The sequence below is a fragment of the Manihot esculenta genome, chromosome 5 (assembly GCF_001659605.2).
Source record: "Manihot esculenta cultivar AM560-2 chromosome 5, M.esculenta_v8, whole genome shotgun sequence".
Lineage (NCBI taxonomy): Eukaryota > Viridiplantae > Streptophyta > Magnoliopsida > Malpighiales > Euphorbiaceae > Manihot > Manihot esculenta.
Window position 1 is genome coordinate 843,712 of NC_035165.2, and position 10,634 is coordinate 854,345.

General features: G+C 29.5%; 2 protein-coding genes and 1 non-coding gene across 4 annotated transcripts; 2 read left to right on the plus strand and 1 right to left on the minus strand.

The window, feature by feature from the left end:
* Nucleotides 1–2,551: 2,551 nt before the first annotated feature.
* Nucleotides 2,552–2,624, plus strand: TRNAF-GAA. The gene has a single exon. It is a non-coding gene; the product is annotated as a tRNA-Phe (tRNA).
* Nucleotides 2,625–3,273: 649 nt separating this feature from the next.
* On the plus strand, nucleotides 3,274–5,076 carry LOC110616098 (GDSL esterase/lipase At1g09390). Of its 2 annotated transcripts, XM_021758422.2 has the most exons (5): nucleotides 3,290–3,789; nucleotides 3,877–4,062; nucleotides 4,135–4,292; nucleotides 4,371–4,641; nucleotides 4,733–5,076. In XM_021758422.2, exons 1-5 carry the CDS (start codon nucleotides 3,549–3,551, stop codon nucleotides 4,963–4,965), a joined length of 1,089 nt encoding a protein of 362 aa, XP_021614114.1. In that variant the 5' UTR covers nucleotides 3,290–3,548; the 3' UTR covers nucleotides 4,966–5,076. The 2 variants fall into 2 exon arrangements, with proteins under 2 accessions (XP_021614113.1, XP_021614114.1); XM_021758421.2 differs by having other exon boundaries at nucleotides 3,274–3,789; nucleotides 3,877–4,292.
* A 2,627-nt stretch (nucleotides 5,077–7,703) lies between these two features.
* LOC110616069 (protein NIM1-INTERACTING 1) lies at nucleotides 7,704–8,371 on the minus strand. The gene has a single exon (XM_021758382.2). It carries the CDS (start codon nucleotides 8,226–8,228, stop codon nucleotides 7,842–7,844), a length of 387 nt encoding a protein of 128 aa, XP_021614074.1. The 5' UTR covers nucleotides 8,229–8,371; the 3' UTR covers nucleotides 7,704–7,841.
* Between the last annotated feature and the right edge of the window lie 2,263 nt (nucleotides 8,372–10,634).

A 10,634-nucleotide genomic window follows, 5' to 3' on the forward strand; every position in this document is an offset into this window, starting at 1 on the left:
CATGGTTTTTTAACTAATCTTATAAATTTATTTAATAATTCATATTTTAACAATAATATTTTTTAAATTCGAACTTATTTTAAATTATTTTGATATAATTTAATTAAATCAACTATTAAAAATCTAATTGGTTGTGATTGCTAGTTAGCACGTAATTCAAGCTCTAGGATTTTCGGCCAGAGGCCACTGGCGATCTTTTTATTTCTTAAAAAAATTTGTGAAAAATTAAAAAAAAAAAAAAAAATCTCGACGATGTTGTGCTGCACTTTATATATATACCGACTAAGCAACTAGCTACCTCAATTCTCTTTGATTTAATTGCAACACTTTTTCTAGTTGAAACTGATTCAATGATTTCAAATAAAAATTTATATAAATTTAAAAATAAAAGTTATTTTTTGGGGGGTCGAGGGTTTTGATGAAGTTTAAAGAAAGCAAATGCAAATGTGAATGTTCAAATAATATTAATACCTGAACTGAAATATATATAAATAAAAATTGGGTGGATTCTAAACAAGAAAGGATTTAATATTTATATATATTTAAAAAATAGGAGGCAATGTGAAATGTGTCCACAGATCAAATCTGTGAAGTGGACCCTGCAATAGAATACAACTTGGGAAAGCACCAACGAGCTTCATGATCCATGCCTAGGTTAAAGGACAAAGAACATGTAATGTTGGTAGATAATGCGACAGCCAAGCCACCGCTCACTCTTGGATAAAAATAGGAATATTTTTTATATGCAAAGCTCAGCGCACCTCACAATTGAATTGCATCCTAAACCTTCTCTTGGTCTGAATCATTTTCACCAAGAGGACAACGGCTTAATTGAATGCTATGTTGAGTTAGAATGGCTAAGATTAAAAAAATTATGGCCCAGAGTCTTGTCCTCCTGTCATCATCTTAGCCACATCTACTGCCGTCATACGTCTTCGCCATGTGCGATTACTTCTCTTGCCCTTTATCAGCAAGCAAGCGAGAGCGTAATTGCTAAATTTGCATAATATTAACAGGATCAGGCGTATTTCTTACGTGCTTTACAGTAGTGTTGAACTGAGAAAATCGAGAATCTCTAAGCTTGGGACGAATGGAGTTGGAATCGAAAAAGGCAAATGTTAATTTGCTGATATATGAGAATGGAGAGGAGTGAGGAAGCTTGGCTTCGATGGTGGCCATTTGAACTGAATTTTGAAAATCGAAACAAGAAATATGGGTGCTCTTCAAAGAGATTAAATTTCAGCATCCAGTGAATGACTGTTGAATATATAACAATTGATTGTAGTAAATTCTATGTAATTTTTACACATAGTTATACTCGCATAAATAGGAGTTTTTGTTTTTTCTTTTTAAATTAATTTCGAATAGATTGAAATTAACTCTTAAGATGATTCTAATACCATTTAAAATTCATCAGTGCAATAATTTTAGTCGTTAAGTATTATAAAAAAAAAAATTAAAATACCCCTATATGAAATGATTAATTAGTAAACTTTTTAATAATTTAAAGGGCTAATTAATAATTTTTTCTAAATTATAAGGACTAAATAGTAAAATATTTAGTGATAAAATTAATAAAAAAACTAATTAGTGGACTTTTTAAAATGTTAAAGACATTTTAATATATTTTTTAAAATTGAGAGGCTAAATAGCAAATTTTTTCATAGACTAAATAGTAATTTTTTTTATTTTATTATTGATAAGGATATTTTTGAGATTATGTTTTTTTTTCTTTTGATCAGGTGAAAATCATTGGTTTCGTCAAAATTTTTTACTGAAATTTTTAATGAAGAGATCTTAAATTTTGATAGAATTAAATTTTAAGGACAAAAGTATTAGATTCTAAAAATATAGGGACAAATCTGTTAATTATGCTATATTTTAGGAATAAAAAATAATTTTTTTTTAAATTTAATATATATAGAAAACAGAAAGAGTGAAAATTTATGAGTGAATTACTATGATCTCTAAATTGTTTTATTATTCATTGTCTCGTTTAAAAATTATATTAATGAGTTCCTAATTTTCTATTTTATTTATTATCCCCATCTATTTTTAAAATTTTTAATTTTGTTTAAATCATTATAAACATATCAATTATCCTTATTAAATTGCTGTACTCCTTTCAAAACTTTACATTGGGTTCAGATAAATGACGAAAAATAGTGAGAGAAAATAATTTTTAATTGTATTTAAATAAAGGAAGAAAAATATTAAATACAAAGTAGTTTTTTAATAATAAAATAATAATTTTTTTCATAAATTAAAAAAAAATATAAAAATATGAGGATATATTTATAATTTTAAAAAGTTCCCTAATTGGGAGAAAAAGAAGGTGGAATATAAAAATTATTTTCTTCCTAAATTTTTATTTTTTCCTTAATATTCAATTAATCAAGCATAAAAATAATTTAAAATAAAATAACTTATTACTCTCTAATTTTTCTTCCTCATTTTTCAAACATGGGTTTGAAGATATGGGCCGGGTATGTTATGCATCAGAGGGATATGCTCTTTTCAAAATTAATAATTTCCAAAACTTAAGCAATCAGCGGGGATAGCTCAGTTGGGAGAGCGTCAGACTGAAGATCTGAAGGTCGCGTGTTCGATCCACGCTCACCGCATGAAATTTTGTCTTTTTGGTTTTTTTCCCTGAATGTCACACTTGTTCCTGAAAAGTCCCAAGGTGAGATAAGCCTGCGAAATCAACTCTAGATGCTCCATAGCACGCAAAACCAGCAGTCTTAATTTCCTGGGAAAGCATCGACCATGCGTATCAGAGCCATGGAAACAATCATAAGAGCAAACATCATGAGAACCCACTTGAAATTTATAGGGACATGTTTTGAATGGCTCTATTCTTAATCTAAATCATTGCCTGCTTGTCAGTAACACTTCCCAGTCCTCAGAGTAACACTGACATGTACATCAACAGCATTCAGAACCCAAGTCCTGTTTCCTTGGTTGCCCAATAATTGGTTTCTTTTCACGGGTTGCTTCACGGGCTTTATATCAAAAACCAACGTAATCACTTAGCAAATAAGCCAAAAACATGAGTAATTGCCCAGTGCCTCGTGACATGCTTCCGTCTAGAAAACGTCATTAATCTTGTTTCCACCTTCAGTTTACTGCCACACCTCATATTTCTAATGCAACCACCAAATTTATTTAGATTTATTAATTACCCTAATCATCTATTCTTTTGGGTATTCATCATCTTTTTGTTTTGCATTAAATAAATTAGGAGAGAAGTGGTTGATACTACTTACGCTCGGCAGATCAGGCGGTAAAAATACTAGGAGGAGGGTGAGAATACCAAAATCCATTTCGCCAAATTGTTGCTTTTGCTTGCATCCAACAGTTCACATGTTTATGTTAAATTAAATTGCTATTATCATAATAAACTACTCTCTTGCTTAGCTAGTAAATACTTTGTTTGCATATTTCAATTATAACAAACTGTTGCCGTCAGAAAACTGCATTATATAATACTTGTGGGTATATAAATAGAGCTCCTAGTAATTCCCTAATCAAAGCCAAGTAAAAAAATGGATACGAGAGCAAATGGATTTCCTCTTCTTCTCGCTATTCTATGCAGCTTCCTACCGTTCTTTGTTCAGTCTCAGTGCAACAGAAACCCAGTGATGTTCACATTTGGTGACTCCAACACTGACACTGGCGCATACTTTTCCGGCCTGGGTATGATCTTCGGAGCTCCCAACGGACGCACATACTTCAATCGGCCAACTGGCCGGTTGTGTGATGGACGTTTGGTTATTGATTTCTTATGTAAGTCGGTCGTGTGATGAACGTTTGGCATTTCAATGTCAACTATCAACATAATATGTTAGACATTATATTTTGTGTGGCTTGCAGGTGAAAATCTGAACTCTGAATATTTGACACCGTATCTTGAACCTCTAGGAGCAAATTTCAGATATGGAGCAAATTTTGCTTTTAGCGGTGCAGCGACCTCTCCTAGATATAAACCTTTTAGCTTGGATGTTCAAGTTCTTCAGTTCCTTCATTTCCGAAACCGCTCCCCGGAGCTCTTATCCTTAGGTAGGTATATACTGATATATATAGAATCCAAAGCTTGTAATATAAATGCAAGTCTTATACTCTCTGGTTTAGGCTACAAAGACTTGGTTGGCGAGGAAGAGTTCAAAGATGCACTTTACATAATGGACATTGGACAGAACGATTTGGCTGGTTCATTTGAATATCTTTCTTACAAAGAAGTTATCAAAAAGATCCCATCCATCGTAGATGAAATCGACTATGCTATCCAGGTACGTGAATCTTCATACTTTGCAGCAAAGCTAGGCAAGTTGTAAGAGTTTTTAACTGTTATGACAAACAAACTACAGGGGATATATCAACATGGAGGAAGAAACTTCTGGGTACACAACACAGGGCCTCTAGGATGTTTGCCCCGAGTACTTTCCATAACTGAGAAGAAAGAAAACGATTTTGATGAACATGGGTGCCTAAAGCCTCTTAATGAGGCAGCTAAGGAATTTAACAAGCAGATGAAAGCAGTATGTGAAGAACTTAGATCAGAATTGGAGGATGCCACCATAGTCTATGTTGATATATACTCCATCAAGTACGATCTGTTTGCCAATGCTTCTACCTACGGTAAGTGATTCAATTGAAGCTCAACGTTTATCCTGCAAAATCAAGAAAAAGGATAAGGTTGTCTGATTACTGTGATAAAAAAAACTTGCAGGTTTTGAGAATCCTCTAATGGCGTGCTGTGGGTATGGAGGAGCTCCTTACAACTATAATAAGAATATAACATGTGGGGCGAGGGGTCACAACGTTTGCGAGATGGGATCAAAATACATAAGTTGGGATGGAGTTCATTACACTGAAGCTGCCAATGCCATTGTCGCCTCCAAAATCCTCTCCACCAATTTCTCTGCTCCTCAAATCAAATTTAATTCCTTTTGTAATAAATAAAAACATATATGTAAAATCATTTTTATAATTTCCTCCCTAAACCCCACTTTGTGGATTTTATGTGGAAGATTCCTTTTTGTTTTTTTTCTAAGAGCAGAACTTATATTCTCATTAATATTAGCCAAAGTCCTTAGTAAACTTTTGGTATTACAAAATTAAATTGATTACTTCCTAATGCTTAAATTAGTATATCATTTAATCCTTTTACCTATTTTTCATTAATCAAATATTTAAAAATAATTAAATATCTGAAATATATGAAAAATTACAAAATCACTCTCCATAGATAATATTGTTCTTTTAAACTTATTATAAGGATTAGAAAAATATGAAATTAAAATTTGTTTAAAATATTTCTTTCAAAAAAATTACTAATGAAATATAGTTTTTTGAAATTTCAATTTTTTTTTTACAATGACTTATTACTTCTCTAATTGAAATGCCAACCACTAATAATTTAAATTTTAAAATAACAGAAATTTATTAATAATTATAATCTAATCTCATAGATTAATTCTAGCGACTTAACCTATTCATTAATTAAACAGGGGCCATGGATTCTTTGATCGGCCAGAGAAGAGCCCACAGAATCAACTTCTAAAGGGTTATTTGGCTCGTTTGAAAATAAAATTTAAAAAAAAAAAATAAAGAAGAGAAAAATAAAATTATTTTCAAGGGAGAAAGGAAGAAAAATAAATAAGAAAAATATTATTTCAAAATTCACTCTTATTATATGAAATTACTATTTTTTCTTTTTCTATAAGAAATGATATATATATTTTCTTTTCTTTTTAAACATTCAAACAGAGAAAGAAAATTATTTTTTTTTCATTTATTTTTATTCTTTCTCCTTACTTTCCACGTTTATTTTCTTTCTACCATCTCTATCTTTTCTTTTCTCTAAAACAAAAATTCCCAAACACAACATAATCCTTCTAATCATTTTTCCTTCTACAGAAGTTATCTTGATTTCTAGTATCTATGGCCCACCGTCAATTAAAATATAAAAATAAATATTTATATTAAAAATATTAAAAAAATATATAATTTATTTTATTTTCATAATAATTTTTTTGCTGCAATATTAATATATTATATGACTGTTAAAGAAAATAATTTGCATAGCTGCTAAAAAAGATAAAATTTACAAAAGAGAGATTAGTTCCGTAAGAGCCACTACTATGTCACCAATTTTATTATCCATTGACACACAAATTCAAATGAGAGACAGACGGTTAAGGTCGTAAACCATTTTAAACATCTTTCTACCCATTGAAGGAGAGGACCATCACCCTGAAAATCTTTAAAATTTTTATGAGTATTTAAATAATTTTATTTTAAAGCAAAGAAAATTATGATTAAATTTTTATAGATTTAAATATTTTATGAATTAGCATTTATTTCAAAATTATGTAATTAAAATGTTTTATATTTTATACTTCATTTTTATTATCAATGATACATTTAGTATAGAGTTAAATAATTATTTAGCTATTATTAATTTTAAATTAAATTTTACATTAGATTAATATATCATTCTTGTATTTAGTTATTATTGATTTTAAATTAAAATTTATATTAAATTAAAATATTATCCTTATATATTCATTGCACTATCATTTCATTAAAGAAAAATTATATCAGATTAAATAAGTTAAATTTTAATCTCTCAAACTTATTTATTTATCATTTTACTGTATCGAATATAAAAAAGAATATTAATAGAATAATAGTCAATCTCATTTTAATAGTAATTTTTTTAAGAATTAATTATTATTTTTTTATAAAATAATATACCATTAATTATTAAATTTATTTATTAACTTTATATAAACATATTTTAAAAAGTAATATTTTTTATTTTATTCAATTGAGAGTCATTATATAATTAAAATTATACATTAAATTATCTACATTTAGAGAAAATATTTTTTTACTAATAAAAGTGTTTTAGGAGTAATAGTAGATTATTTAATAAAATTTATAGACTATTTAAATTTTAAAAATAAAATTTAAATAATATAAATTTAATAGATAATAAATTAAATATTTAAATTTTAATAATTATTAATATTTATAAAAAATACTCTACTTATTTCATATTTTTTTTATTATTTATTTAAATAACTTAAATTGTTACTTCCGCCACTGCTTTGATATCTCTCTTCAACAGCTTAAACTAAGTGTCCACGAACAAAATAAGCAGAACCGTTGGCTATTTTTAACTTTGAATATAAGTTATTCTTAATTTGTTTATACATCAATATTATAATAAGAAAAAGAAAAGGTTAAAAAGTTTATAACATGTAATAAAATATATAATAAGTTAATTTTCACGAACAATATAATAATAATAATAATAATAATAATAAATTTAGATAGGGGACCCCACATATTGTATTGTTGTGGGCTATGAATCATTTCTCACCGCCAAGATTGCGAGACAAACAAGGAAACGTGATGATTGCTGAGCAAAACAAACAGCGAAGCAAAGATCACGCTGTATGATCATTGTCCCATCAAAAAAATCTAAACAAATGGGTCCTATACTTTTGTTGAAACAACAGTTCATTACATCTGCTTTCTCTAGGATCAACATTAACATCGATCTGTCTCAAGAGCTCTAACCTTTTTCCTTGTACTTTATCATCTATTTTACTACTATATTCTGTTAAAAGTTGCATGCGTAAGTGCAATCGATCCATGTTTGTTTCATTTTCATATGCGACGCAGAAGGACCATGTCAGTTCCGGCAGGGAATTCATATTTCAACATTACACGACAACAAACGTTAAACATTAATTAGATTCATCAAACGAAGAAAAAAAGAGTGTTTCAATCCCATTTGGCATCATTAAACTATGAGATCGAACACGCTATAGTCTGAGATTGAGATCTAAACCATCATCTTCCTCTTGCAGTTTCTTGTCTTCTTTCTGGTCATGAGGACGAGTAAAGATGGGAAGTTTTCTGAACTGAATCTCCTCAGTGAAATCTTCCCATTCGAAAGAAGGTACCCAACTGGGCTGCGGATCGTTTAACCTTCTAACCTTCTTCTTCTTCTTCTCCTCCTCTTCCAAGACTTGATCTTTTCTTCGATTATTACGTGCTTCCTGAAAGCATCTAATCAAAGCGAAAAACTTTTCAACCTTCTGATCTTCCTGGAGATCATCGACGTCGTCTTCGGCATTGTAAACACTGGCGCGATCAACTTTCTCATTTTCCATGGCGGATTCTAGTCGGACAAGGATGCAGTGACGCATTCAACTTGGAAGGTGGACTGGCGTGTAGGCGTTGTCTTCTAAATGCTAGAAATGGCAATTTATAGCGTGTTCAAGTTTATTTTCAATTATTCAATCTGTATTAAAGGACGGAAATTAATGCCGGCTAAGCTTGGCAACTCTCAGCTTAGACTTTTTCTTTTTGAAAAAGATAAAAAGGAAGGCTAAACTTACCAACAATTATATAATTTTAATCAATTATAAGCTCATCTTTCTTTTTAAGTAATTCTCAAATATATTTTATCTACTAGATAAATTTTTTAAAACTTAGTTTTACATGTGAAAGAATTTATATTGGACTTACCCAACAATCAATTCATTCATAGTTAGGTTTGCAAACGTCATCGTAAATGCGTATACAAGGCATTGCCAAAGTCAAAATTCGGCAAAGACATGATATTTTAACAGACAAGTCCTTTCCAGAGAAGGATAGAATAATCCGGCGGACGAGGCAACGTAATTTGGTCACAACTGCTGACGTTGGATAGATGACGTAAGCAAAGGCTGCTTAGCTTACGTTTCTTCCCAAACAAATAGTGGTATGGCAGGGCGCAAAGTCCAACGTGGACCCAAAAGTCACACCTTGATTTGTGTAACACGAGAAAACTGGTATGCCGTGCTGGTGAAAGAAAATTATGTAATATTTGTCCTTCCGGAATAAAAATATCATAATTTAATTGTAAATTAAAATTTAAATGAAATGTTTTATTAATAATAATACTGAATATGTTTGTGTGGAACAGTCTCAGTGTAAAACCATGAAATGTTAAGTTCAATTGTGGTGGCAGATAGAAAGTATTTGGTGTGAAAGTTGAAAATTGTTAGTCACACACCCATTCGATTTAATTTATTTATTTTTTAATAATTACTAAAATATGAAAAAATTATTTTTTAGTCCCTGATATTTAACATAATTAACACTTCTGTCTCTCTATTTTGGTGACCCAACACTTAAATCCCTCGCTTTATCTTCCGTCCAAATTTATAGTCCTTCCGTTCAAATTTATAGTCTTTCCGTTCAATTAAGCTGTTTGGTCAAAGATTCAAAGGTGAGAAGTGATAATTTTTTTCAGAAATACCATTTTCTCAACGTGAAATTCCTATTTTTATTTTCTTTCATATCTTCTCTATTTCTTTTTATCCATTGTTAATTCTCCTCTTTTTTCCCTCTCTCTTTTTCATCTTTCGTCTCCCTCATATTTTCTCTATTTTCTTTTGACATTATTGATTTTTCTTTTTTTTTTTCTCTTCTTCATCTTTTTTCTCCCATATATTAATTTTCTCTAATTATTTTTTTGACATTGTTGATTTTTCTTTTTTTTTTTTCTTTTTTATCTTTGTTCTCCCTCGTATTTTTTCTATTTCCTTTTAACATTATTGATTTTTTTTTCTTTTCCATATTTCTTCTCCCTGAAACATTATTTGAGAGTTGCAGAAAGGGTATGAGTTATAGTGAAGAAGAAAAATCTACTGTGAAGAGGTATTGGGTTTGGATTTCGTGATTTTGAAATAGCGGGACTTTTAGTGAGGATCAATTTTGTCAATTCACGTGTCCCAAACAGCTATTTTGGACGGAAAAACTACAAATTTTGATAGAAAAGAAAGTGAGGGACTTAAGTGTTGGATCGCCAAAATAGAGGAATAAAAGTGTTAATTACGTTAAATCTCATAGACTAAAAAGTAATTTTTCCTTAAAATATTTAATTATAATTTTAACTCATTAAATATTTATAAATTAATTTAATGCTTACATGTTAAATTTTATTAATAATATTAATTATTTTAATAGTTATTACATATCATAATAGTGAATAGTTAAAATTTAAAATAAATTATTTTGTATAATTTATTATTTAAATCTCTAATACTCATTAACAACTATCAACTAAATACATTAAAAGGGTTAGAAAGAAAAGTGACATGACAAGACAACAATGCCGAACTGGGCCGCATGTAAATCGACTCGTTTCTGATTCCAAGCGGTCAACCAACTCCTCAACATATAAAGCGAAAGCCTGAGATCTAAATCTCCTTTCTCTGGAACTTCAATTATCTGCTGCAGGGAAGTTTTAGGTTGAGACTCCTCCATGAAGTCTTCAGGTTGAAAACATGCATATCCTGGAGTTTTCTTTTCTTTTCTTTTCTCTTATTCATAAAACTGACATAGATGTTTCAAAAACCTTAAATATATAAACTCAAAAATTAATTGCAAATTACAAAATTAGAAACTTAAATATATCTATTTTTTGTAATGTTTTATAGCATATCATTTATGTTAAATCAATTTTCATTTCTTTTAAGAATTTTGAGCGTAAGGCTTTAAAAAAAAAACAAAGGGAAATTTGGACTTGAGCTTGTCCAATAATTTTGGGCTATGAATAGGCCCAT

What these genes read in the sequence shown, in the direction of transcription:
- LOC110616098 (XM_021758421.2), top strand. Translation starts at nt 3,549, where the DNA reads ATGGATACGAGAGCAAATGGATTTCCTCTTCTTCTCGCTATTCTATGC. An exon ending in TTTGGTTATTGATTTCTTAT is followed by an intron (nt 3,790 to 3,876) that starts GTAAGTCGGTCG and finishes TGTGGCTTGCAG; the next exon opens with GTGAAAATCTGAACTCTGAA. An exon ending in TGCCAATGCTTCTACCTACG is followed by an intron (nt 4,642 to 4,732) that starts GTAAGTGATTCA and finishes AAAAACTTGCAG; the next exon opens with GTTTTGAGAATCCTCTAATG.
- LOC110616069 (XM_021758382.2), bottom strand. Translation starts at nt 8,228, where the DNA reads ATGCGTCACTGCATCCTTGTCCGACTAGAATCCGCCATGGAAAATGAG.